This window comes from Phytophthora cinnamomi, assembly GCF_018691715.1.
Source record: "Phytophthora cinnamomi strain GKB4 chromosome Unknown Contig127, whole genome shotgun sequence".
NCBI classification, from domain to species: Eukaryota; Oomycota; class Peronosporomycetes; order Peronosporales; family Peronosporaceae; genus Phytophthora; species Phytophthora cinnamomi.
The window spans coordinates 671,550-698,234 of NW_027151060.1; the positions used below are offsets into that span (position 1 = coordinate 671,550).

At 54.6% G+C, this 26,685-nt stretch overlaps 10 protein-coding genes across 11 annotated transcripts; 5 read left to right on the forward strand and 5 right to left on the reverse strand.

Moving 5' to 3' along the window:
- Positions 1 to 1,028: 1,028 nt before the first annotated feature.
- On the forward strand, positions 1,029 to 1,462 carry IUM83_07187 (uncharacterized protein; the record flags this gene model as incomplete). Its single annotated transcript, XM_067931456.1, has 3 exons — positions 1,029 to 1,088; positions 1,198 to 1,299; positions 1,373 to 1,462. The coding sequence occupies 3 exons, from the start codon at positions 1,029 to 1,031 to the stop codon at positions 1,460 to 1,462; spliced, it is 252 nt and encodes an 83-aa protein (XP_067780246.1).
- Positions 1,463 to 3,025: 1,563 nt separating this feature from the next.
- On the reverse strand, positions 3,026 to 3,644 carry IUM83_07188 (uncharacterized protein; the record flags this gene model as incomplete). Its single annotated transcript, XM_067931457.1, has 2 exons — positions 3,026 to 3,357; positions 3,464 to 3,644. The coding sequence occupies 2 exons, from the start codon at positions 3,642 to 3,644 to the stop codon at positions 3,026 to 3,028; spliced, it is 513 nt and encodes a 170-aa protein (XP_067780243.1).
- Positions 3,645 to 4,977: 1,333 nt separating this feature from the next.
- On the reverse strand, positions 4,978 to 6,448 carry IUM83_07189 (transducin family protein wd-40 repeat family protein; the record flags this gene model as incomplete). Its single annotated transcript, XM_067931458.1, has 6 exons — positions 4,978 to 5,323; positions 5,388 to 5,713; positions 5,789 to 5,912; positions 5,984 to 6,068; positions 6,157 to 6,251; positions 6,327 to 6,448. 6 exons carry the CDS (start codon positions 6,446 to 6,448, stop codon positions 4,978 to 4,980), a joined length of 1,098 nt encoding a protein of 365 aa, XP_067780244.1.
- Positions 6,449 to 6,764: 316 nt separating this feature from the next.
- IUM83_07190 (uncharacterized protein) lies at positions 6,765 to 8,300 on the reverse strand (the record flags this gene model as incomplete). Its single annotated transcript, XM_067931459.1, has 1 exon — positions 6,765 to 8,300. The coding sequence occupies one exon, from the start codon at positions 8,298 to 8,300 to the stop codon at positions 6,765 to 6,767; it is 1,536 nt and encodes a 511-aa protein (XP_067780377.1).
- A 701-nt stretch (positions 8,301 to 9,001) lies between these two features.
- Positions 9,002 to 9,883, forward strand: IUM83_07191 (putative soluble pyridine nucleotide transhydrogenase; the record flags this gene model as incomplete). The annotated part of the gene is made up of 1 exon (XM_067931460.1): positions 9,002 to 9,883. One exon carries the CDS (start codon positions 9,002 to 9,004, stop codon positions 9,881 to 9,883), a length of 882 nt encoding a protein of 293 aa, XP_067780376.1.
- Positions 9,884 to 11,784: 1,901 nt separating this feature from the next.
- Positions 11,785 to 12,920, forward strand: IUM83_07192 (uncharacterized protein; the record flags this gene model as incomplete). The annotated part of the gene is made up of 4 exons (XM_067931461.1): positions 11,785 to 11,872; positions 11,950 to 12,014; positions 12,104 to 12,247; positions 12,312 to 12,920. The coding sequence occupies 4 exons, from the start codon at positions 11,785 to 11,787 to the stop codon at positions 12,918 to 12,920; spliced, it is 906 nt and encodes a 301-aa protein (XP_067780380.1).
- A 3,869-nt stretch (positions 12,921 to 16,789) lies between these two features.
- IUM83_07193 (Armadillo-type fold) lies at positions 16,790 to 20,062 on the reverse strand (the record flags this gene model as incomplete). Of its 2 annotated transcripts, none has more annotated exons than XM_067931462.1 (2): positions 16,790 to 18,414; positions 19,210 to 20,062. In XM_067931462.1, the coding sequence occupies 2 exons, from the start codon at positions 20,060 to 20,062 to the stop codon at positions 16,790 to 16,792; spliced, it is 2,478 nt and encodes an 825-aa protein (XP_067780378.1). The 2 variants fall into 2 exon arrangements, with proteins under 2 accessions (XP_067780378.1, XP_067780379.1); XM_067931463.1 differs by lacking the exon at positions 16,790 to 18,414 and adding an exon at positions 18,787 to 18,906 and having other exon boundaries at positions 19,115 to 20,041.
- A 648-nt stretch (positions 20,063 to 20,710) lies between these two features.
- Positions 20,711 to 21,388, forward strand: IUM83_07194 (Snare domain containing protein; the record flags this gene model as incomplete). Its single annotated transcript, XM_067931464.1, has 1 exon — positions 20,711 to 21,388. The coding sequence occupies one exon, from the start codon at positions 20,711 to 20,713 to the stop codon at positions 21,386 to 21,388; it is 678 nt and encodes a 225-aa protein (XP_067780382.1).
- Positions 21,389 to 21,656: 268 nt separating this feature from the next.
- Positions 21,657 to 23,315, forward strand: IUM83_07195 (Ras GTPase-activating protein-binding protein; the record flags this gene model as incomplete). Its single annotated transcript, XM_067931465.1, has 1 exon — positions 21,657 to 23,315. One exon carries the CDS (start codon positions 21,657 to 21,659, stop codon positions 23,313 to 23,315), a length of 1,659 nt encoding a protein of 552 aa, XP_067780381.1.
- Positions 23,316 to 23,946: 631 nt separating this feature from the next.
- Positions 23,947 to 26,565, reverse strand: IUM83_07196 (putative CCR4-NOT transcription complex subunit; the record flags this gene model as incomplete). The annotated part of the gene is made up of 5 exons (XM_067931466.1): positions 23,947 to 24,159; positions 24,231 to 25,127; positions 25,207 to 26,173; positions 26,259 to 26,395; positions 26,506 to 26,565. The coding sequence occupies 5 exons, from the start codon at positions 26,563 to 26,565 to the stop codon at positions 23,947 to 23,949; spliced, it is 2,274 nt and encodes a 757-aa protein (XP_067780385.1).
- Between the last annotated feature and the right edge of the window lie 120 nt (positions 26,566 to 26,685).

Below are 26,685 nucleotides of genomic sequence, written 5' to 3' on the forward strand. Positions count from 1 at the left end.
CCGTGTGGCGCGATTGATCTAGGATAGTGGTTCCCAGCCTCGCTGTTTCGCCTGCATCATGGCGTGGTGCGCGAAGGGCGCAGAGCGAGAACCCTGGATCAAGACAGGCTCAAGCCGAGCGAACGTTCGGGGCCACTCTTAGATCTGAGGGGCGAGTGAAGACCGGTTGTACGGCTTACAGGCAGAGCCGCTGGTGGAAGTGTCCTGACTACAAGCGACTCGAAGCCGGAGTCGCTGAGCAAGGAGGAGGCTGATAAGACCCAGAGTCCAAGGGCCTGTGAAGAGAAGTAGACTACGTGTGTGCTGTCGTGCTTGCATATACAAGGGGTGAATCGGGTGACGACACGTGCAGATTGAGGCTTGCCAAGCGAGGCACAAGTTTCGTCTTGGAAAACTTGGCGACACGGTGCCTTTCACCAATATAGGCTACCCTTTATAGTGATCATGCCGTAGTTGCTGTATGTCATATTTTTCAAGCTGGTTCTCTCCAGAGGCGATGAATCTGTCTGTTTGTCTAACTAATTCAGTAGGACTCTACAGCGATCGCAATTGATCGATTTCACACATATATTGGTATTCTGGCTAAGGTATCAAATACTTACAGGAATGTTCAGGCAAGCACTAACCCACTTTCACTTAGATATGAAAGTTAAAAAAAAACTAAATATTCTCGGATATTTTATCCAATCGAAAAGCTTTCCCCGCAAAAGTGAATAGGGTCGTTTTGCTCCCGTTCAATTTTTGTAAAGAATTTTATTTGGCACAAATGCAAATATTTGCGTAAGTAAGGTAATATTTCTGTCTTGGGAGTAGTACCGTGCGACAGTCAAAAGGGACATACTCCAGAAGGTGCAGCTGCCTGCTAGCGTTTTGTTCAGGACAATTTGTCCGCAAAATTCCAATTGCAAAGCGTGAGAACCGCCTAATAAAGACGTTTTCACTATAGAGCCAGTGCAAAGAGCACTTTGCACCAGAATTTGCAGGACACAGTTCCTGCTTTCCCTCATTGGCTAAAAACGGCTAAAATTATGGAGACGGTGGAGTGGAGCGAGCTAGAGAGAAAGGTTGGGGAGATCAAGCGCAACACGGTGAGTGCCCTCTCCCGAGCTGTGTACCAGAACTCGTACGGTCGCTTTATCACGTGGATATTCTTTAACAAACCTAACCTCATGTTACCTGCATTTACTGAGCGGCTAGGTGATTCGTTTCGGCTCTCAGTTAAACAAGTTCGTGGGCGCCTCAAACCCCTTCCCGATGGTGACGAATCACGCCCACATGATCACGGCAGTGAGCAACTCGGTGAGGATGGCCCGCCAACTAACCCAACCTTCATGTGGGGTGGTCGTCTTCGTCGAGTTCCCTCCGATTTCAGGCTCCCTGCCTGCTCGGTTGGGTAGTTGTGGGTGTTGTGGCAGTGCGGGAACACTACCAAGAAGACCCCCCCTCTCTCTCTCTCTCTTAGGATGCTGGACGGAAGAGATATGCCGAGTCGCAACCTACAGAAGTGTCTCAGTTACATCCGTTATCTGATGAGCATCGTCGAGGCGGAAGCAAAACGTACCGGCTTATGACGCGCCAGCCAGACTGTCGAGGAGGCTGTGAAAACGTTCACTGCGTGTATGGAGAGGATTTCAGTTCCTCAGTTGACGGCATCAACTCGTAAGCGGCCAAGGGGGTAACTTAGCTGGACGACGGTAGTGGCGCTTCACTGGCGGGCTCACAGACAGCAAAAATCGTAATTGTGATTGGTCCCTTTTGTTGAGAAACTTTAACTCTCATATGCTATAAATATGGCATTGCGGTGTCATGCAAATATCCTGCAAAATCCGTCTAACATTAATTTTGCCCCCGTGGCAACAATACACTTGGCAGCCTTTAGAATACCAGATAGATTGATGGCTATCGCTAGAATGGTTATTCGCGAAGCTTCCTACTAAAGAATTGTTAGATTTCTGAGGAGGTTTACCGACTGAGGCGGGTATGTCAGCGAACTTGTAAATACGAACAACAAAAATTGGATGTCGAAATGGTGAAGCGTTTGAAGGATACCACCGCGCACATCCCCTCCGTTGGTGTTTTCTATACAGGCAACATCACTGAGGGCAACACGACCTCCGTTCCCTATGCAGGCACTGCAGGTGCGTATCCAGGCGATGAAGCCCGTGATGTCAGCACGTAGCGCTCGAACCAGTGCGCGGTGTACACTGCTAGCTTCCTCAATTTCATGCAAAACAGGAGGGTCCTCCACCAACATGATAATCGTATCTAGACGTAAAAAAACGTTACCGATAGAAAAAGGAACATTTAAACTAGAACCATTGGTGCTGTTCTTTCCTTTGTTCTGGTGCGGGTGGGGGGGGCACCGGTGTTCCCCCACTCATATTAATAGTGTCATATGATATTAAATAGGGGTTCGTGATAATTCTAAGCACTTAACGCATCAAAGCACTGATCATCAGTACTTATTTCTTCGAATCATACTTTCACAAATCTCAGTGCTTAACCCTTTAACAACCGGATCAAATCTTAGCGGTCCACACGGACCTCTTCCTGCGCGAACCATATTGCCACATTTTGAATTTTTGAACCTATGGGGAATGGCTCGCAGACTCTCAGAAGCTCTCCCCTTCAAATTTGTTTATCTCCCCTCTAGCAGTAATAGCTAGCTGAATGCAAGATAACGCAGGCGCGTGCGGATGGTGTGGAGCTCCTGGGTGCGACTGGGAGCGCTTCGGTGGTGATCTCAAGGATGCGGGGCTGCGATTGCAGAGGAAGCTATGGCGAAGACGACGGCGGAACCGCGCCGTGCGGCTCGCTCTCCATCGTATGTATCTCTACCGGCAGAATGGAAGCATGAAAAGCGATGTATCAGCAGACAGCTGCAGCAGCTTTGGCCGGACAAAATGGAAGTAAGTGCATTATCATGCTAATGGCAGCGTTAAACCATCCATGGTAGCGATTGACCTGTTCAAACGTGTGCGTGTAAATGCTACAGGGCCATCGGTCGTTGCTCTGCATACAGCCTCTAGTGCCTCGCGAAGTGCAGGCGAGCGCGCTTTGAATACGTCTTGATGGTGGAAGGCGCTGAAACATTCGACGTGAACGCCGCGCTCGCACTTCGCACAGCCGTATTTGGATTTCTTCGAGATCCCCCTGAGGCTGCACAAATAACATTTGAGTTTGCCTCTGCTGTGCCTGGTAGAGTTAGGTGTAATGATATGCAATGAGGTGTCCGCGCCAATAACTTCATCTTCGTGTCACGCTGGCGCTTCTTCTGTCGGCGTGACTGGTGGCGCCGAATGGCTTTTTCATTTCGAGTCAAAGTGTCCGCGGTTTTTCGCTTGGCCTCGCGTGGTGCTGTGGTCTCACCATTGAATTTAACAGTTCAGTCCCCAGTCAAGGTCTTTGGTTTATTCGTCATGTATCAGCAAAACACTTGCAGTCCCAATCCGGTTCAGCGTACCGATAGTTCCACCAGTGGAGAGATACAACAACGTCACTGCAACACGCTTCGTAATGTTGAACTTTGTATTATGACGCAGCCGACCAACCCAATTCAGCTTAACCAGCGCCACAACTGCGAGAAATGTACGCTTGTCACAGCGCATCTTGTTGTGGAACCACGTCGTTCTCTTTCTTTTCATGGCCCTCTCGAATGCAGTAGACGGAAATGTGTTGGTGTGTGTTCGAGGCAGCCCCCCCGAGTCGTCTGCGGTCACTACAGAGAGCGGAGATAGTGGCACAAACTCACTGTATAACACAGAGAACTGCCACCTTGGCTTTGTTGTTCATTGCTCGATGGGTAGATGAAGGTGGGCCAGACAGAAAATCGCGAAGTGGTCTTCTTTGCGCGCGAAGGGAGGGGGGGGGGGGCAACGACTGGCATATAGCACCTGGTAGAGGCAGTAAATTCGTTCTCACTTCGGAATAGGTCGCCGAGATATTCTGAGAACACCATACAGAACGATGCAACACTGAAAATCGTTCTGAGTGCTACACCTAGTTTTGGCCAATGGAAAGCAAGAATTTTTTGGGACGAATTTCGGAATTTCTACTTAGACCAGGACAGTAACGGAAAATGCCAATTAGTATTGCGGTGCCAAATAGAACACCCCTGTAGAATCCGATCATCTCATTGACTATACAATTCCTATTGTACCTACGCCAATTAGTGTACCTCACGTTGGCATCCTAGAGCACGACATCCTTGCGCTGCGGAAATATTGTCAGTTTTCAATTCGCTGTCAACAACAAACACCTGCACCAACCAACCAACGCCACGATGTCTGGATCCCACCTCGCCAAGACCATGTCGGAGAAGAAGGAGGTCGTCACGTGGATCGAGGAGCACCGAGAGGTCCCAGCAAGGGCTGCCAGGACAAACTCTCGACTATCGTTAACGAATGGAAATCGTCGGACCGCGTGCAGTACACGAAAGGTGGAAACCCGAAGCAGCCTCCAGTTACAGACGTTGCTCAATGGGTGGAAACAGCCTGGAAAGATGTGCCTGACGATGTTGTTACTCGGTCTGTGGCAGCGGCAGGATTCGCTCCCTGTTACCAAGATTGGCACATCAGTCGCCATGACGTCTATGGAGAACTATTTTGCCGCAAGTGGCTGCCTCGCGACGATGATTCCGATGACAACGATGTTGAAGAGGGTCTTCTCGAAAATTTGGACGAGTTCACGATTTGGGGCTCCGAGGATTCCGTCTAGGCAACAGTTTACCTCCTAATTGTGTACCTTGCTAAGAATGAAGTGTGTTCAATTCAATTGTATACAGTGCACTAATTGGCATTTTCCGTTAGTTAAAGGGTTAAGGTTGATTTATGGAAATTTCTCGTCCTCCGTCGCATTGAACAATTTGCACTTTTTGGTAATGGTATCATCTCGAGATGAGAAATGGCCTGCAAAATATTGTATGATTGGATTTACCTCCGTCTATCTCGGCGAGCGTTTCCTTTGGAGTCAGACTTTCTACAAGTCCGAAAAGAACTGTTCGTTGGCCGTAGGGAACGCCCGACGACCGCCAGCCGCATCGCCCATGTCCGAATCATCACTGTCGCTGTCGCTATCTGCATCGTGCATCTCAGTATCCATAGACAGACCAGCCGGGGCCTTCTCTTCTTCATCATTCGCCGCGTCTTCGTCCTCGCCGTCATCTTCATCAAATAGGTATCCAACATCCCAGAAGTGCACCTTGTTGGTGTGAGAGACACTTCCAATGATCTTCTTGTCGTGAGAGAACTTTAGGTTTTCCACAGGGAAATCTTCGTGGTCACCAATCAGTCCCAGGAGCTTGTTCGGGTGCAACTGCACCACACTGTTCAAACAAGAAATCGATGTCAGTCATGTAAATGAAACCATAAAGCACACTAGCAGCGTACCGAACGATGCCATCACTCGACCCCGTAAGAACAGTATCCTCATCCACCTTGAGCAGAGCCTCAACAGACTCCGGATGGCCGGGGAATCGGTCTGACATGTCTCCCCACGTGCCCCAGCTGAAAATGACGAGAACACCATCTTGCGACCCGCACACAATTTTGCGGCCGTTCTTAATCACCGCGACCGAGAGGAGCTCGTCGTCCAGTTCGTCACTCTTGCCTGCCAGCACATTCTTCCGCAGGTCGTATGCCGACAAACGTCCGTCGCCGCTCGTCGCCAGCAAGTGGTCCTGGGCTGGATTCGTCGCGAAACCAGAAATGTAATCCTGTAAACCACCGATTTCTCCGTCAGCACAATAAATCAAGCATGGTTTATCATAATCCACCTTGCGAAGCCTCACCGTGTGCTCCTTGAATTCGGACAGACAGCGGTGCTGCCGTGTGTCCCAGATCTTGATGCAGCCTTGGTCGTCACCACTTGCAAACACGTTCGCCGACAGCTCGTGCAGACGGTTAACGGGGTGCCTGCGATAATAAAAAAAAAAACTCTGGTCAGCATCACGCTCAAGGAAACTTCTCCCTCTTCTCTTCCTTACTCGTGCGCACGCATCTCGGCCCACGTAGGGTTTCCGAGCGTGTCGAAAGCACGAATGGACTTGTCCGCCGAAGCCGTGTAGAGAGCTATGCACAACACATCGCCACCCAAACGGACGCAACTGTCAGCACCAGAATCAGCCCAGCGCCACGTCGCAGTCGAAATTCAACGCACTCTGTCCATCGGGGGCGAACAGCAGTGCGCGCACCGCCTCTTGGTGGTTCTTGAGCTCCAGCACCTTGGTGTTGGCCTCCTCCGAGTACTTGTAGCTGCAGTCAGCGCACCAGAAACGTCAGTCACCCAGCTCCTCCTCCCGTCCGCAAGGCGTCGGCTGCAGCTCTTACACTTCCACGACGCCGTCGATGGAGCCGACGGCCACGATGTCTGTGAGCGGGTGGAAGTCGATGTCGAACACCTGGCTGTTGCAGTAGATCTCGTCGGGTGTGTGGTCGTCCAGGTCCCCCATGGCTGCTGTCTGCGTCTTGCTCTGCTTCGCTTCGAGTGCGTAGCCACTCCACCAAGTGCTTTTTGACTGGCTCAAACGTTTTCACGGACTATTGCTCGTCATATGCTGATATTTAGGTAATCGGACCAATCAAAAGTGCGAAAAGAAAGGGGTAAAGCGCAAAATTCTGCGTTAAATATGAAAATGGGAGGCGGTGGTGCTGCTGAGCTGCTGGCTGGCTGCGAGTGGGTGCAGCAGCCTGCTAAGCATCTAGATAGGAGCTAGCTACGTCTCGGTCCAAGAGGCAACTCGCCACTAAGCGGGGTCCGGAGGTCGTTTATAGGTAGTCGGAGAACACCAGGTGCTCGTCGACGTGGGCCACGACTGGGTTCCTCTGGATCGCCAGCTCGCGCGAAATGGACGCGAACTTGGCCTTGATGCGCTGCTTGGGCACGTCGAAGCGCGTGCGGTTGCGAGCGATCTTCGCGCGGTTCACTTCAACAATGATGCTCTGCGGCAGGGTGGGCAGCGCTGAAGAAGCCGGCGACGGCACATTAGCTGCGTTTGTCGGCTTCACTCGGCTGCTGCTGCCTTCAGCAATGACCATGCTGCCGGCGCGCCCGTTGCGTACCAGCCAGTCCATCTCCGGGGCGGGGATCTTGTGCAGGGCCTTGCGACCCGAGGCCTTCTCCTTCAGCGTGTCCATGAGCACGGTCACGTTGACGCGGAATTCGCGCAGGAGCAGCTCCGGCGCAGGCACGTACTTGGAGCGGTTGTCGCGCTTCAGGTTCGAGTGACCGCCCTTGCCGATCACCTTCACCAGCTTATCCAGCTGCGCCATGCCGGCGTCGCCAAGGTCCACCCGATTACGGTGATGACGACGCTGCTGGCGCTCCTTGGCGCTGAGCTTCACGGCCACGACGTAGTCCTCGTTGAAGAAGTCGAAAAGGGCGCTGGCCGTCTGGTTGGGGTTCCCTACAACAAGCGAATCAGCGATCGCAGCCGACTGCTTGGCGCAAGGGCGCAAGAAGCGCTCCAGCTCGGCGCGCAGCTCCCGTTCGTAGTGAAGCTGGCCTGGGGCGATCGCGCCAGTCGCGCGGCGCTTCAACACCGCAGACACGGGGCCTGCGTCGCCTACGACGCTCGCGATCACGCTGAACTTGCCAGCTGCAACTTTCCTGTCGCGCACCGACATCCGTCGCACGCTATCCAAGACGATTTTCTCTCCGAACAAACTGGCCAGCGAGGTCTCCCACAGCAGCCGCTGCAGCCTGGTCACGTTGTAGCGGTCCAGGATGCTCCTCGCGTGGAAGAACCAGTAGTCTCTGGACGGGGAGCCGACGTTCCTGACCTCCCCGAGCGCGCTAGGCGAGCGGCTGTTGTCGTTCATCTCGTCCTGCGCTTTGCGCCAGGCGTAGAAGCTGCGCCACTTCTCGGACGAGAAGTCGAAGCTCTGCGCGAACTTGGACACCGTGCGGAACGCGTAGCCGCTGATGGCCACGCGGCCGGCGTAGAAGAGCTTGACCATGTCGGAGCTGGAGGCCTTGCCCGAGTAGATCCACAGGAAGTCGTCCATCGAGATGGTCACCTCACACGTGGGGCGCACGTCGGCAGCGCTCGCGTTCTTGCGCGTGGCCACGCGGCGCTCGTCGCTGATCTCCACGGCGTATGTGGTCCTGGGCTCGGCGTCGTCCGCGTCCTTGAACTTGAAGAGGATCGTGCCGCCGAAGCTTGAGCTGGGCTTGACGCTGAACTTGAGGAAGTCCATGACCTCGTCGATCTCGCGCTCCTTCTGGGGGCCTGCGGCCGCCGGTGCGCACGCCGCTTCACTCACGGCGCGTTCCTGATCGCTGGTCGCCATCACCGTCGCCATGCTGCACGCGGATCGGCCCGTCGGAGCAATACACACACGCACACCTGTGGACAACGAGAGCTAAACAACAATAGAAGCTCGCCTTATTGCTGGCCGCTCCCCACCCAACATTTCCCCCGAGGTTTTTCCTGTCGTCCTAGGGCTAGGGCGACGCGTGATTGGCGGACGACGCGAGGTTTTATGTGCGGTACACAGGCTTGCGCAAGGGCTGACCACGACGATTTCGTCGTGATTTGAAGCAAAGTCCTCGTCCTCGTTGGCCTGCAACGCAGACGTCTCGACTATTGTTAACTGCTGCTATTTTAGCTCGCTGGGGGGTGCTATTGCTGGCTGGTGCTGGTGGGCTCAGATGGTGCCAGCACACTACTACTGGTACTTGAAGCCGAAGCCGAAGAGTGAACGGACCGCTGACGTTTAACGAATACCGGTCCTGCTGTATCTTATTCCGATTGGTCGATATCCCGATACCGGTATCTACACAGGCGCGTCACATGTACCTCTTTTTCGGTAGGTACATCCAAACATCCACTTCAACGGCTTCAACTTCCGTTACCTGCAACCAGTACCCATGTCCAGCGGCATGTACTGGCAGTCGCTTCGTGAGACTCGGCTCGTTTCTCTTGTAAGTTCATGGCTCCGCTCCCATTTGCCGCACTCCACTCGCAGTCCACAACTTGAAACGCACCACCCGAGCAGCAAGCATGAAGAGTCCAGCCCCAGGCGACGTTATCTACCACCGCTACCCCAGCACGGACTTCGACCCGGCCGAAAAGCCCATTCCGGTGGCCGTCGCAGTGGATGCCAATGACACGGACGACGATGACGAGGCCAGCGTGCGCCAGAGCTACTCTCCTCCCGCACCGCTGGCGCCGTCGCCGCCCAGCCGCTGTCAGTCGTTCTGCGCTCGTCTTGGCCGCCTGTTCGTCTTCCACACGCTCAACGCGTTCCTGGGCATTGGGGGCGCGATTATCGTGCTGGTACTTGTTCCACTGAGTGTGGGGCTGGTGCCGCTATTCGGCGTGGGGATCATGCTCTTCCAGGTGTCAGCGGCCGTTGTGGAGGTGCTGGCGAAGATGGACATCCGCCTCGCAAACATGGTGTCCAAGCAAGAGCCCAAGCTTCGCAAAGCCTACGGGATCCAGAGCGGACTCTCGACGAACAACGGATGCAGCAATTGCTGCCAGCGCCTCTTTTTTCTGTCGTCTAAGACGCTGCTGGTGATGCTCTACTTCGCCACGCTGAAATTGGTTATAGGCACGTTGAGTCTCATTGCCGTTGGGTGGGGCCTTGTTCTCCCCGTTGAGGCGCTGACTAGTGGTGGACGCGCGGACGCGATCGGATGGATTAACTACCAGGATCACCCTAGCGCTTACGTCGGCGTTGTTCTGGGCTGCTGGGCGCTGGGCTTAGTTTGCATCGCATTTGTCGACAAACTATCCGTGGCGCTGACGACGTGGGCGTGCGCTGAACGTGACGATGTGGAAGAACTACGCACACCAAGAGCCGACCAGGAAGTTGAAATCGACATGGAAGCGGTTGTAATCCAGACACCCACTCCCGAAGCAAAGTCAGCATTGTGTTAGTGGTTTGGCAGCCTTTGTTTGCTTTACTTGAATACATGTGCAATGTCTGTCTACCCGGCATCGAGGATGTGGATACATCGTTTCAGGGTTCAGATGTTGGAAGCCTTCTTCTGGCCTTGTCGTCCATCCGCTCGAAGGAGGACTTCGTGATGGATTATCACTTGCGAACTCGCCCAACCCTCCGATGTCTGCCTCGGCGGAGATACCGATGCAAAAGGAATCTCCAACAACACCAACTGCCGATTTCCTCCTCGTCAATGCGGACACTCCTCCGACTCGTTCTCAACCTGGTCAATGTCGGCTAGTTGTGCGGAAATTGTTTGAGTTGATCGAATTCCACACGTTCAACGCGGCGTTGGGCCTCGGGGGCGGCACTTTGACGTGGATACTTTTGCCATTGAGCGCTGCTCTCTTCCCTGTCAGCGGAATTGGTATTCTTTTGTTTCGTTTCCTGGTGACAGTGTTGGCGCGACTAGCTCGCCTGGATGTTAAACTGGCAAACCAACAGTGTTATTGCGATCTAAAGCTACTCGTTCCCCTGAGAGATCGGGATAGTCTACCCTGGATGGACTGCTTCGCTTTGCCGGCCTCGACAAAATTTTGCGCGTCGTGTTTTACTTCGCTGTGCCTAAGTTTTTGGTCGGCGGGCTGAGTGGTGTAGCGGCAGCTTGGACGATCGAACAGCCTCTGTTAGCCATCGTCAGTGGCGGATATAACGATGTGCTTGGTATCACAACTTTTGAAGGCAATGCCATCCTCTACATAGCAATGCTGTTGGGGTGCTGCGTCATCGGTGCCATTTGTACAATCCTCGTACCAAAAGTGTCAGTGCCACTGACGAGGTGGGCATGTTGTGAATCTGGCACCGCGAAGAAGGGAGAGTCATCAGAAGCGATTAACGTTGAAAGTGCTTTCGAAAGTACATGCACACACGACAGCAGTGGAGCAGTGTGAGGACATGAGCCGCCCAGGCTGAGCTCCCAACTATGGCCATGTTTGGTTGAATGTTATGTCCAAGAACACCCGAAGAGCTGTATGGTGTAACAAATCGAGCAGGACGACCAATCAATCGACATCCTCACGAACAAGACCTTGTGTCTGCAGGTGTCCCCTTGGTCAACTTGAATCGAAGCTACGGACGGAAGTTTATAGCGCCACATTGAAAGCGCATTAGTTGTGTACTGCGTTTCTAACTTCATTCGCTTATTAGCTGCAAAAGGTATATATTAAAAAACACTTCCGATATCTAGTTTATTATGTGTAGCGATCGTGAGCTCAACTCCCTCTCGCTTCTTTTCGGTATCCGTAGCCGTTTTCTCGGGGCAGCTTCCACGGCCACAGCCACTCGCAGCTCAGAATCAGGTGTAAAAGCTATGGAAATCACAATGCGAAAGTGGTGTCACATTAGATAACTCGGCAAAACACTGAGCAGAACCTTGTACGAACGCATACAGTACACCGCGTGATTCCTGTGTTTTGACGCAGGTGAAGTGTAACTGAGTCGTAGGGGTCAGTCGAGATCAGGAACTCCGGGTACATGTACATATGTATGTGTGCGTGCTTTTATGTAAGGCTTTAAAAACTAGACGCCAGATTGCATGCTACCAGAACCTTCGCTACCAATTCAAAGGGCTGCAGCTTTCAAGTAAATAGTTTTTTTAATGACCCCCATATTGTAGGCTCAAACAAATTGCCAGCCCTGCGTTCCGTCCTGAAATGACACTAAAATGTTCATGAATGCAGATTGCTGTGTGGTTCTGTGTGCGGGTGATTGGTGTAGCTGACGAAATCCTAGGCAACATGTTTGCTGTGACACCTGCGGTTTAAACCCGTCAGAATCAATTATTTTTAAAAGGTTTTGCAGTTTGTTACCTCGAAATCGCTTTCGCAACCTAGCAACGATGGCGACGAAGAAGAAGCTCAAGCGCGCGGCCAGCAACGAGTCCTCTCCGGCGCTCAGCGCTGTCCTGAGCAAGGGCGACTGGCTAGGTCAGTAGTCCGTCCTCTCTGCTCTTCCCGCTTCCTCCTGCCCCCTACAGCCTCCAGCTCAAATGAACAAATGGCAGATGTGATGGACCTCGACGGCGTGTGGAGCGTTGCCCGCGTTCTACGCGTCCCATCGGCGGACGAGGTGCTGCACCACGAAGTTCACTCAGTCTAGAAACGCTATTGGCAATAGGTTTTAATTTAACGCTCGGGTGCTGAGGTCACTCGCTGCAGGTGGAAATCACTTACGACGGCTGGCCTAGCGACTACGACGAAGTTGTACGCGTGGACAGCGACCGCGTCGCGCCCTACCACACGTACACGTGGGCCGTCAAGTGCTGGGTCAAGTACCTGAACTGGCCAATGTGGCCTTCTGTGGTACGTAGACCACGTATATTACTTTTGCTAGGAATGTACTGATTCATTTTGGCATTGGGGTTAGGTCACAATTCGGGCGCCTGGGACGGAAGAAGGCATCAAAAATCTGGCAAAGGAGAACCGGCTGCAAGTGGATTTCCTAGACGATGTCACTTTTGCCAAACGAGGCCACTACTGGCAGACGAAGAGCCAAGTGAAGTCGTTCGCGGACAAGTTCGACGAGCACCGAACGGGATCAAATGGCAACCAATTCGAGCGAGCGCTGGAATTTGTGCTGCAGTCAAAAGCATCGACGGAGATGCCCAAGTTCGTCGCCAGGGGGACGCTTCCGCTACAGTACAAGAATACAACGGCAGATCCTGTATCCAAACTGCGGGAGTCCATGGGGGATGACGCCTGGTTTGATAAATTCGCGAACAGTAAAGCGCGCCACTGGGAGACACACATGTACGACGTCCTTGGGATTGATGATGCCGAAGATGGAAAAGAAAATGAAGGAAGCGAGGGACAAAATGCAGCCGGCGATGAGCTAGCCAAACCAGTGAAGTCAAAGCCAAAGCAAACGAAACAGTCTTCGTTACCCAAGAAAAAGAGGACGAAAGTGTCTGCAGCAAAGAGACAGGTTAAGGCGGCACCTATGACGGAGAGACGACTTTTATACGTCAAGAAGTAGTTGGGGTATGCGAGGATATACTTCAAACCTTACGCTCGGACTGGAATAGGACGGAGTGGTAATAGTGGAGAGAAGTTGGAATGCCACGGGCGTTGAAATTGACGTCATAGTATATCAGTGATGCATAGCGAGAGAATCAAAGGGAATACGCAGTCTGCACCTATGCCAAGTTCGTGTGTTAAGTGTGCCGAGTGCCGGGGGCAATGTCTGTCTTCACTGATCTCATGGGTGCTTTCAGATGCAAGCTGTGTGCACAAGTAAGAATTGTCCAGTCTCGCATTCCGGCAAGATCAATGATCAAAAGCGTCTTGCTATATTCAGCCTGCTCCGATACCTAAGTGGATCCGATCCCACGTTTTGGTAGCTACACTCAGTCAATAGGTACATTGAAGCTTTCGACCCAAGAGTGATCCTGTAAGAGAGCTTCTCTCTAGCTCACTGTTCAAAATTCCACAAACAGGAGGAACGACCACACCAACGAGAACCCTGAAAATACGACGCTCGGATGAAGCCGCTGGAGTCCAACTATCACGAGTTTCACGTGGTTGGTGGTGATGTGCAGAGGAAGCTCGCGCTTACGTTCCCTAGTGATAGCCGCGCAGGGTGTTGCAAGCTCAGCTTGAGGTGTTGTGATTTGAAGACGCTCATTAAACGAGCAAGCGTGCTGCTAGTTTTCCACCTGTTGAACGTTTTGGTGGCCATCGGAGGTATCGCCGGCGTGATCTTCCTGCTTACTGGCTTCGCGCTGAATTTGCTTTGGGTCGTGGGGATACTGCTGGTGGCGATAGCGGCGATTCCATGTGCGCGATTGGAACAGCTTCCGGCACGTCTATCATGTCTGAAATTATTAGGATACGTTGTGACGGCTACGGTGTATCTGGCGCTCTTCGTCGCATTCTGTGCGTACACATATGTCGGGCCCTCCGTGATCGTACTTGGTGGTATTGTCGGGTTAGCGCTTGTCTACCTCTCGCTTTGGTCCATCCAAGCTATGGTGAAGGCAGACGCCCGACTCAGTAATTCGGTGGCTTTCGCAATCCCATCGAGTTTTAGTGTCAGTGATCCTCTTCCGGACGAATGCGCCGACCAGTTTCACGTCGAGTTCTCTTCTTCGGATACTGGCTCATATTTTCCCATTTTCGAGATGACGTCTCGCATATGGATCATTGTCCTCTACTTCGCTCTTCCCAAGCTAATTGTTGGAGCTCTGAGCGCTGTCGCCATCTTCCTCACTGTGATCCAGCCTGCTATAGCGCTTGTCAGTGGCGGCGATGCTCCGTTCTTCACCAGCTGGATGACGTTCCACGAAAACCCGATCGTGTACTCCGTCGTCATGTGTTTGATCTCGGTGGCTGGTGCGGTCGGCCTTGTAATGGTGGCAGCTCTGTCAGCGCAGCTAACTTCACGTGTTTTTGGCGAACAGAAGACCAAAACGGGCCAAGGTGAGAATGAACTTGAAGCCGCAACTGGATAGGCACCGTTTGTGGTCGACTTCTCTTGTGTGCCCACAACTGGAGCGACTATGCCTGTTGTTCCGTGAGCGAATTTAGTACTGCATACTCGTCCTGAATATATCCGCATTCTTGCATGTGTCAAATCGGTCCTGGCACGATGGGTTTAATTATTAGGTTTTAAAATAGGTTTTATACATGTAGCGAAACCTGTCAACCCTCAGAAGTGCCAACAGGTTTTATCAGAAGTTTTGATTCAGAATTCGTTGTATGATATCCGCTTCCTTCCTAAAATTGTCCAGCGTGTTTGTCGCGGCCCAAATACCAGGGTGTTCTTATTCTCAACACTTGGCGGCAAAACGTGGGGACGAGGGTGAACCCAGGGCCGCCACGACAAATACCGACAAGCCGCTCAGACTTCGAATTTTTTTGGTCGTCTACGTGCTAGTAATTGTTGATATAAAGCAGTTTTTCGATCTTTGGGGCAAGTAGCGCATTTCTAAGCTTCTTATGGATGAAGGCGAGCACTTTTTATGACTGTCCTGGTCGACATGACAAAAATACAGAGTTTGAAGGTCATTAATAAAAAACACTTTGCCGTCGAGTGCTGTTGTAACTATCATTATCGGAAGTTTTAGGGAGACGCGGTCCCCACCTCGTCCCCACCCCGTCCTCGCCACGTTTAAACAATAAGCTGAACACTCAAGGGCGGCGCGGCGAAGCAGAGCAGCAGGGGCACTTTTTAGTAGCACTGGTTTTGAAATTGGTTTTAAATGTGAACTAGAATTGCCTTGAGACTGTCGCTCAGCGCATTGAGTGTAAGCTTGCTCTGTAAAACAAGGTTATATTATTTCAACCCAAGATAAAACCGAAAGCCTATTGTCATGTTAAATGGAAACACTTCGCGTTGCGGAGCGCATGGCGTCCCGTAAAATCGCATTCCAGCACCCCAACCTTCTAACAGGTTTTACCAGCCTCGGGAGCGTGGGTCTTAGCTTTTGAGTCTACTGTTGCGCGGTACTGTCCATGAGTACGACATGACAAAAATACAGCAGGTTTGAAGCGTGCAATGGCTCCAATACACAAACACTTTGCCTGCCTCGAGTGCTGTCAAATACATAACTATCACTAGCAGTCCGGAAGAATTGGTCTTGAACCGCCGCATATTTTGTGATAACGGGCGTACTGTACTGTAGCTCTCTTCAACACTTATGAGTCTTTGGTAGCTAGCTACACTGGTCATTCATCAACCACCGACGTCCACATCATTGTTGAAATTTCTTCACTCGTCACTGACAGGTATTTACTCAGCTCTAATGCCGACTGGCCTCAAACTTACAGACGGGAATATGCTCGAAAGCCTGTTAACTTTCCCCAGAGAAAACCACGAACGTGGACGTCAAGGATTCCCTCAAACGAGTTGGCGTACTACTCATTTTTCACTTGGTCAACCGCGCGATGTGTCATTGCAGCGGTGCTTTTGGTTGTGGGCGTCTCACTGAGCTTGTGCGGGCCGCGCTTTTCGTCTTAGTGGTATTGTCGTGGCCCATTGTTGATATTGGCGATTCTTCGTACCAGTCTGTGGTGGCTATCGGTGGCTGGCTATTTTGTGCCGGTTCCTGGGTATGTGGCGCTGCATTGTCGTGATTCAACATTGACACACTACTTGCGCCCTATGCTCTTGTGATCGACCCAGCGTTTGGTGATGGACTTGGTTATATCTCTCAGTCCTCACCTTCAAGTCGCTCGTGAAGGTTGATGCTCGGCTCGTCACCTTCGTAAGCTTCACACCTACATTTGGTTCGGAAAAAGAGTATCAACTCCACCCTGAGAAATGCGCCTAGGGATTCAGTTTTGGTGCACGTACCGAAATTCTTCCCTGTTGTCGCGATCGCGTGCCATATGTGACTAGGCATCGTCTATTTTGTGGTACCTAAGGTTTTAACGGGGCACTGAGTGGCGCAGTTGTCTTCTGTGCCGTAATTCAACCGACTATAACACTCGCTAGCGGTGGTGACGCTCCATTATTTGCCAGCTCTATATTATTTCAGGGTGACCTGTCCTTGTCACGAAATGTTGGTCTGATCATGGTGGGGATACTATCCGCGAAGTTGACATTAATTGTTTGGGGAGAATGGAACGCTAAGCAACGTCAACCTCCGACCGGGGATCGGGATGAAGGTGATCTTGAAGCAAGCAGCTCTTCCACAGTTATGTTCTAACTTTCGCACGTGCATCACCAACTATCGAAGAACCAGGCAACACCTTGGCCTAAGTGCTTTTAGTCGGTATGGTGGATCCCAGCAGTCGAAATGGTTGCCAATCTGTTACGTGTAGAAGCTCTTTAGGGCCTAACACGTTGACAAATATGTATTTACTGGAACCACAAGAGCCTATGTATTACTTCTTAGATTTACTCTAGAAATCGTCCGCACCAAGAATCGCATCCATCAAGTTTTCTTCCTCATTGCTCAACATCGAAGCACGACTTGGAGCGCTAGGGCTTGAAGACGCTTCCTCATACAATGGTGTGCACTGCAAGCGTCCAATACCCACGGGTGCGCTACTAAGTAATCGGCGAGACGAAAATTCGCCCAATCCGCCAAATGTCACCGGTGGTAGATCTGAGCCTCCAATAGCGGCAGGTGCGGAGGCCTCGGCAGCAGTAGCGTGCACAGTCTGTGGGCGCTCACCACCACCAGATCCCCCAATGCCATCCACAAAACTCTTTTCGAGCTCCTTGAGAGTCACGGGTTTGACTCCTTGCAGCCTTGCGAGCACAAAGTCTCTCCCCAGAAGCCGTTGAGCACTCAATGCAACATCAGCAGCGGAACGCCGAACACGAGCACTGCTGTGGGTCAAGCCCTTCCTGACAGCTTCGAGCACGCGGGATGCACCCAATCCGTCCGCCTGGAATCCGAATTCAGGTACCAGGAGACGAAGCAGATGCATTTGCACCTGAGGATCGCAGGTGCTGCTACCCTCACCGCCAAATACACAGGAAAGAACATATCGAAGAGGATGGCGAGCATTGGGTAAGCGCGCCAACTTGAGAACACCGCGACACGCAGCACGAGTAGTTCGTGTATTGGGCTTCTGCATCGCTGCTAGCACCCGAAGCAACGTCAGAAGAGTGATCTCACGCACGTCTGCCTCACGCCATTCGACGCGAGGGCCATAGATTTTCACCAGAGTTGCGAAAGTGTCCAATGCAGTGTTCACAACGGGTGCAATGCTATCACCTAATGCTCGATGCAACAGCGCGTTGTAAGCCACAAACGTGATCTGAGCAGCACTGCCAAATGCAGGTCGAGTGTCGCGCAAGTCCGACTTAGCCTCCGTCATGGCTTTCTCGACATCTAGAAGAGCTTCCTTTCTGTCGCTCCACGTCTTGCTCGAAAGTTTTCGCCAGCAAACTGGCCCAACTACATTTTGCGCGCTGAGCAATGACGCCTCAATAAGTGCAGTGCTCGACTGTGCATCTTCTTGGGGGACGTCGACGAGTTCTGCTGGAGGGAAGGCGGCCTCGTCATCGACTTGTTCTTCTGCCTGGTTCGTCGCAGTATTGCCCATTCCTGGAGCTACTGGTGAGTTGGCTGCCTGCTGTGCTTCACGTTTTGCTAGCAGTTCTTCCACGCGACGGGTGATAACGCGAAGCATTTCTGGTTTGACTGCTCCAACTCGAGCAAGTTGAGCATGCCAGGCAGTCGAGTTGCCTGTTCGTGTCTGAAGATCAGCCAGAATCTCCACGGCAGCTTTCCGAGTCTTCTCCTCGGCGATCTTGAGGCTTGGGGCGACAAACTGAAGCACGGTCTCCGCTGTCAGCTGTTGCTGGTGAGATGAAGACTCAGTCGAGCCAGTAAGGCCAAGCTCCTGTATCAAACGACGTAGCGTCTCGAGTTGTCGTCGAGGTGGAACCTCGCGGCCACTCAAGTGCAGCAGCAAGTGAGGCAGTGAGCGCAGTGAGCGCACCCGGGCAACCCGGACCAAAGCTTGCGTGCACTCACGCTGCGTCCGTTTGTTGGAGTCACCTAGCTTTCGTACTAGAGCACCCACAAGAGAGGACAGTTGGTTGTTGAGAACCACTGCGCTATTCAATTCGGTATTGGCAAACGCGCGTTCATCCGGTAGCACACGCGCAAACTCCTTGAGAACTGTTCGCAAGCACTCGAGTGCGCAAAACATAACGGGAGCAACACGATCCTCCACACCGCACTGTACTGCAGCAAGCGCTGCACAAAGCAGTCGTTGGCGTGTCACCGGTTCGATCGTCGAGACATCAGCCTTCTTGACTGCAAGTTTGATCGCGTCAAAGCCATCCTGTCGGTCTCCCCACGGATCGGCCGCCAGCAAGGTCACGATGCGTTCACCAAATGCACGGGTTATTAAAGCACCTGTGTCGAATGTCTCGGAATCTACTTTATCGTCATTGTCGCACTGGTCATCGGTTCGAGGCTCTTCATATTTCTCTTCGAACCCGCTTTCGTCAGGTGATGACCCTTGTCCGTCATCTTGAGGGCAGACTTGCGCAGCGGCTGAAGACAAAATCGGTGCTTCAGAGGCCACCAAGGTGTGTCGTCGACCTCCAAACCTCCGTGTTGTCGCAGAGGATTGGTCGATGTCACCCGAGGAATTATTGTCGTCTTCTTCACGAATACAAGTATCCTGAAGTGGAGGGTGAGGCAAGTTGTTGCCTTGGGGCGATATTGAAGACATCATTTCAACTGCAGCGCCGGGGCGCACGCGTTTCAACGGAGATGAAAGAGGCTCCGAGAGTCGAGGCGTAGCCACGGCATCAGGCTCAGTTTCGAGGGGTTCTTCCTCTTCTTGAAACTCACATCGCTCGTAGGACGAAGATGCGTCGCCGCGATTTCGTAGTGACATCGGGGTGACCCCGATAATGACCAGATCCACGTTATGCATTGGCTGCGAGGACTCGAAAGCATCCGTCTTGTCGCTGTAGCACTCTTCGTCTACTTCGTCATCATCCTCCTCGGGCTGACGCGGAGATGAATGGACTGACTGGTTCCCTTCAAAAACTTCCAACGTGTCCTCGTCGTCCTCTTCGTTGGGGGTTTGCTGGTCAGAGTCTCCATCTCCAACTGGTGCATTTTCAACGTGGTTTTCCGTGCCACGAGGTGTTTCCTCCGCCTCATTGTGAGATTCAGTGATCCCATCTTCCTCCGGTCCACCTTGCTCAATAGCTCTGTCGTCGACATCGCTTTCATTATCAACCTGCTCTGGAGTTGAAGTCCCTTTCTGTTCGTACTCGTGTTTCGTATCACTGGTGTATTCTTCATCGATTTCTTCAACGATGCTCTCGATTGTCGGTAGTGACGCATTGAATTCGAGCACGGAGTCCATTCGATCATTGTCCGGAGAACCTTCGAGCTCTGTTTCACTGCTCAGCTGCTCTGGACCAGAATCCCTTTTGTCACCACTTTCATCGTTGTTTTCGTCCTCCTCGTTTTGTTGTTGGCCATCTGCAACTTCCGTGATTTCAGGCTCCGCTTTGATCAAATCTTGCGGTGTAGGTGACGCTACGGCCATCGACTTTCGGCGCCCCAACTTCGTCGACAACTTCTTCTTGATCCTGCCGATCATGCTCTTTTTCCGTTTCGGAGCAGCAGCGGCGCCTTCGATTGCCGACTTCATTGCATCATGGTCCATGCTGCTTGGGCTCATGACCATTGGTCCAGGCATCGTCTCCACCAGCACAGTTGTGTCTTTGCTTGACCTTGTTCGCCGTTGTATAGTAGTCTTGGTGCTGGACGTCAGTCGTGAGAAATGAGAACGAGAGCCAGTGGCTGGGGGCCCTACCAGAGCTCAAGACTTGTGCTGTTGCAGCTCCTGCAGCTCCGTTGATTCGGCGCCTACACCGTCCAAAATAAGCAGCTACCGGCGAAACGGACCATGCCACTCAATTCACGCTGCACGCATCCAGCAAAGATGGGCTTGGCTTGAGAACTATTGCCGGTTCACTATCTTTGGCCACACTATGAGTGACATGTTCACCGCTGCGTCTCATTCCGCTGTTACCAGCTCCCATTTTAAAGCTACGACGTGGATCGAATGGATGCAAACATGACTCCACTTCAACCCCACACCCTTCTGGAAAAGGCAGCTCTATTCGTGACATAAGGACACGAGGGTTGGTTCGAAGCGAAATGCTCCCAACAACGGACAACAGCACGGGATAAGGACAAAGTAGTCCTCGCCATCCTTGAAATACCCCTAGCGTGGTATTATCCTGCCGCAGGAACAACACAATCTCAGCGAATATTAGCTGCGGTCTACCCGGCTCCACCGCCGCAGCGTTAGCGAAGCGTTCGGCCCTCCATGTCGGCCGACGGCGCTCCGTCGGTGCCAGTCATCTCGACGCTCGAAGATGCCAGCAGCCTGCTCGAGACGCTGCGCGCTCTGACCGCCAGCATCAGCAACGCAGCGTCCAGCTCGACGCTAAAGACCGAGCAGGACTACATCGCCGGAGTCGTGCCCCAGCTCGATGAGGCCACCGCCACGTACCAAGCTCTGGCGACCTTCCTGCGCGAGCACAAGCGCGGCAAGGCCGAGAGCAACAGCTTCCGCGACGTGCAGCGCGCCTTCGTACGCGCGATGCAGGAGCTGCAGACCGCGCAGCGGCAGGCGGCTGCGCGGCGCGAGGCGCTGTGCGACGCCGACTTCATGGCCGGCAACGGGTCCGTGGCCATCTCGGCGCAGGAGATCCAGACGGCCAAGGAGGAGGTGCTGGAGGCGGGCGAGATCGCGCAGGAGGCGGCGGCCGTGAACGCGCTGTTCCGTCAGGTGGGGACGCTGGTCAGCGAGCAGGGCCAGGGCGTGGATCAGATCGCCACCAAGGTGGAGGCCGTGCGCGTGGAGATCGGCAAGGGCGTGGACGAGCTGCAGCACGCTCGGCAGCTGCAGCGCGAGGCGCGCCAGAAGTACCTCTGGTACCTCTGCCTGCTCTCGCTCGTGCTGGCCGCCATCGTCATCCCGCTCGTCTTCGTGCTCAAGTGACAATTCTGAACTGACCAGTACATCTGCATACCCGAAAACGGCAAATTGAAGTGCGTCAGCAGTACATATCTAATGGCTACAAACCGCGGCCTTCCCGAGCAATAGAGCATACAGTTCGCGAACACTTTTCTCCCTAACTGTCAAGTGTACCGTTTCCTTGGTACCCGTTGGCGGCCGTTATTGGCCCGCCCTCCTCCCTCAGCTTTGGATCTCAATCCGCAAAAATCTCCCAGCCCTGCCAGCCCCCTAGCACCCCGCCGACCTGACGATGCCCGAGACCCCCGCCCCCAGCGCCCACGAGGACGAGACGGCGCCGTCGCCCAGCACCGTGGGCAACACGTTCATGCGCCAGTACTACCACTTCCTGGCCAAGGAGCCGCAGAGCCTGCACCGCTTCTACAAGGCCGAGAGCCGCTGGTGCCACGGCCTGGGCTCGCACATGGAGGAGCCGATCGCCGGCCAGCGCGCCATCAACGACCAGATCCTCAAGCGCGGCTACGCGGGCGCTCGCGTGGACCTGGACGCCGGCTCCATCGACTGCCAGAACTCGCTGGGCGGCGGCGTGCTCGTGCTGGTCACGGGCGTCATGACGCTGCGCAGCAGCCCCGTGCCCAAGCCCTTCGTGCAGACCTTCTTCCTGGCCGTGCAGCCCAAGGGCTACTTCGTGCTCAACGACTGCCTGCGCTTCCTGGAGCTGCCGGGCGCGGCGCCCGTCGAGGTGGCGCCCGAGCTCGCGGACAAGAAGAAGGAGCCGGCCGGCTCCCCCGCCAAGAACGGCAAGAAGACGGAGACGCAGGCGCCCACGTCCCCCGCCAAGAAGGTGGCGGACACGAAGAAGAGCGAGGACAAGAAGGACGAGCGCTCGGCCTCCTCGTCGCCCGTGCCCGCCTCCCCCAAGAAGGCGGCGTCGCCCGTCAAGACGGCTGCGGCCGCCACGACCACGACCACGACCAAGAAGGTGGTGAAGGAGGCGGCCGCGCCGGCGTCGCCCGTCAAGGCCACGGCCACCGTCGCCTCGTCGCCTGTCAAGAAGACGACCACGACCACCACCACCACCACAACCAGCAAGCCCAAGGAGGAGGAGCCGCCCGCCGCCGCGAAGGCCAAGACGCCGTCGCCCGTCAAGTCCCCAGCCAAATCGCCGGTCAAGTCGCCTAAGAAGCAGGAGAAGATTCCCGCTGCTGCGTCGCCCGCCCCGGCTGCCGCCACCCCCGCGGCGGCGCCGGCGGACCCAGTGATCCCGGCCCCCGCTGAGCCGGAGAAGCCCAAGACGTGGGCTGCACTGTTCTCGGGCGCCAAGTCTGCGGCGGCCATCACGCCCTCGGCTGCTGCTGCCCCCGCGGCGGCGCCTGCCAAGCCGGCCACTCCCAAGGCTGCTGCGGCCCCCACGGCGGCTCCCGCCCCTGCTGCGATCGCTCCGGCTGCTGGCGCCCCCGCTCCGGAGAAGTCGCCCAAGAACAAGTCGGGCAACGGCAAGGAGAAGGAGCACAAGCGCTTGTACAGCCTGTTCATCCGTGACGTGCCGACGCAGGCGCGTGAGAACGACCTCCGCGAGCTGTTCAAGAGCTACGGCTCGATCGCTGGCGTGAGCATTCCGGGACAGCGCGGCTTCGGATTTGTGGACTTCCACGAGCAGGAGAGCATGCGTGCTGCTCTGGCTGAGACGACGGAGTTCAAGCTGTTCGACAAGGTGCTGCAGGTGGACGAGCGTGCCGAGCGCAAGGAGGGACAGCGCGGCGGCTTCCGCAGCAACGACTCGCGTGGCCGTGGCCGTGGTCACGGCCCCAAGGGCGGCCGCGGCGAGCGCAAGGAGCGTAACGGTGACGAAGCCCCCAAGAGTGAGCGTCGCGAGGGTGCCCGTCGCGAGAAGACCGGCAGCCGCCGCGGTGGCAAAGTGGACGGCGCGTCCAACAACCGAGCGGAGTAAAGCGGTATATTATCTGCAAGCGCCGGATTTGTCGACATGCAGCGGAATACGAAGCACGAAGCACTGCGGTGAGGAAGAGCACGAGATCCGAAGAGCTGCCAGCTTTCAGATCGTGGGCAGGTTGCGAGAGAAGTGAAGGGTACACAGAGGGAGAGCTCGCCACCTCGGACATCTGCAGTGATGTCGAGTGCTTCTCTCCAACGCACTAGGTAGAAACAGACACAAGAGAGCCGAAAGAAAGGGTGCGCGAAGGGGGACACAGTTGAGATGGAGAAGCAACTTTCCTCGGCTCGTTAGGGTAGAACAGCAAGCAGAGGGGCTTGGCAAAATTCAAATGATACAAAAAGACCGAAGTCCGCTGTGGACCTGGCACCGAAATGCTGCGATCTTCATCTTGACCTGCCACGTGGCACTTGTTGAAGTTGAAGCGGTAATCTGCAAGATACTATCCCTAACGCGGATCCTGGACACGAAAAAGCACTTGCAGTAGGAATCTATCCGACCCATTTTTTGTTTTGTTGTAGGTTCTCTTTGTGCAGATCGCCAAGGTTTACCCGTGTACATCCTTACTATGCCTGTCAAGCACCACCCCTGGTTCCCAGTTGGCGTGATTTACCAGGGGCGGGGCAGCTTACTGCACCACCTGTGCTTCTTTCAACACACGAAGTGCCTTCTTCGTGTCGCCCTTTTTCAATAGCACGTAGACTAACAGCTCTAGCGACTCGCGGCAGTTCGGGTTTTCCCTTACAGCCCGCGTCACGCTTTCCTCAGCTTCCGAGTTGCGTCCCTGGAGCAGAAGCGTCGTGGCGTTGTTCACGTGGACACCAGCTCGAGCTCGTGACAACTGCAACATATTGCACAACGAGCAACGTTAGACTTCCCTCACCCGTATTTCCTCAAGCATGTTCCACGTACCTGGATGCTGGCTTCCCGGGCGTATTCCTCAGCCATAGCAATCAAGTCTCGCTCAGACTGCAGCGCCTCCGTCGCTTCTGGTGCTCGAGACAGCATGCAAAGTGCCTCTGCAGTATATGACCGGGCCAAAAAGCTGTTTGCCTTGGAGCAAGTCGGAAGTCCCAGGAGCTCCTTCGCAGTTGTAATAGCAAGCTGAGGCTCGTACATCGACAAGTAGACGTACGACAGGTTGACCAACGCCTTTTGCCGCAGAACGTCGAGGGCCTCCGCATCGAGAACCTCGCTGTCTGTTGTCTCACCGGCAGCGCTGGCTTCAGCATTTCCATTGACGTTTCCAGAGTCCAAAAGCTGGTTGCAAAGCAAGACCACGTTCTTGAAACACTTCGCACCAAATGGGAGGCTCATCGTCGGTGAGCCGTCCGAGTCATTCGCATCGGTAGACGCTGCACGAGAACCGTTTCCGTTCTTCTCCGGCAGCTTGATATCTTGCGAGGCCGCAGACGGCAAGCTGGTCGGAAGCAACACGCGACGGTGTGAGCCGGAGCCTACAATCCCCTGGATCAAACCGCTTTTGTTTCCAGCCACCACCGCCAGTTTTTGCTCCTTGGCGAAAGCTGCAGTGCAACACTCGCCAAGGCGTAGCCACAGCTTGGGGCGGTTGAAGAACAGCCTCGACGACTCGTGGAAGCACCGGAACGCTAGTGCATACTCGCCCTGAAGCAACAGGTGGAGGCCATTATTGTACATGATTTCATGGTGGGAAGAGCTCGCGATAACGACCGCATCCATCTTCGTGGCCTTCGTCGTAGCTTGAAGTGCTCTGGCAAAGTATGACTGTGCCGCCTTTCGCTGCCCCATCTGGTAGTGGATGCAGCCCATATTATTCAACAAAACACTCTGCAACCAAACACAACACCACAATTCGTCAAGTCCTCATTCCCGTCACTACTGCATGCCTCAGCCACAGCAGTCGTACCTCGCTCACGGCTTCCTGTGTACACGATGCCAGAAGCTTGATACATTTCTTGTAGTTCTTCTTTAAATATTCCAGGTTTGCCTTCAAAAACAGCGCCGTGGAGTTCTGCACCACGAGGCACGGGTGCCCGATCGCCGCGCTCGTCTTCTCCGATTCCATCGCCAACGAAGACGACGACGTCGCAGCAGCATCTCCCCGGTCATACGTCTTGATCTCCTTCTGGAAGATCTCCAGCGCGGACTTCACCTCCTTCTTGGCCGTCTTCAAGTTGCTCTGCAGCAGCATGAACTTGGCGCGGTACAGGTGGAGCCTGAAGCGGAACTCCGTGACATCCCAGCGGTTCTTCTTCTGCGCCTCCGTCTCCACGGCGTTGCCGTTGGCGTCGCGCTGCACCAGGTGATCCGGGGGCTCCTGCACCGTGTTGAACCGATGGGGCTTCTCCAAGAAGGCCAGGATGCTCTGCGCCTTCTTGATGGTCGTGGCTCGCTCGCGCTCCGTGCTCACGCAGCCCCTGCTGCTGTGCAGGACCACGTCCAGGTACAGGAAGCTGGCGTGCATGGCCACGTTCTCGTCGATGGGGTCCACGTTGCGCATCACGGCCTCCAGCACGGAGCTGGCCTGTGCGTACTGCTTGGACAGGAACAGCGCCGCCGCGTAGTTGTAGCGGAGGTAGGCCATCTCCCTCTCAATGGAGAACGAGCCGCTGTCCTCCGCCGCCGCATCCTCCCCTCCAGCCTCTCCTGCAGCCTCCGCGCCCGCGGCGGCGGCGGGTTTGCTGTTCTTGTCGTGCTCCTGCAGCTGCGCGCGGAGGTTCTGCCTCAGTGCGGCCTGCAGCTTGTCAGGCGTGTCCAAGCCGGCGGCGAACCTGGCCAGCGCCACGTTGTGGCGCACCTTGAAGTCTTGGCGCGGGTCGATCTCCTCCACGAGCTTCTCCAGGGCGTCCACGGCCTCCTCGTACTTGCCGGCGCTGGCGGAGTCAACAGCACAACAGCGGCGTCAGTACGGGGCAGTGTGCAGGGGGAGAGAGAGCGTGACATCCGTCCTGGACGCACTTGAACTTCTGCTGGGCGCGGTGGCTCAGCGAGGACTTGTTGTCCTTGGCGCGCGCGTCCCCGGACATGGGCGCACGGGTGTTGCAATCAATTGGAGACGCTTGTCTTGGCGGTTGGATGCGCTGGACGCTCGGTTCCTGCAAGGATTTGGTCAGAGCACGGGGGTGGCAGCGGTTAGAGGCGATTTGCGGCGGCTACAGAGCGCTCTGGAGCGCGGGGAAGGCAGCGTTGGGGAGAGCAGACGCACCTCTTGTCGCTGCTGATGCGCGCGGGCGGGACACGCGAACGCGGCGGAGAGGGGAAGCAAGGGGGCGGCACGGCCAGCGAGAGCTCTTCTTCTGGTTTCCTTGGCGGAAATCCGAGTGCGTGTGGGGGCAGGGGGGAGGACGAATTAGCGGTGAGTTGGTACGGATTAGGGTAATTCACT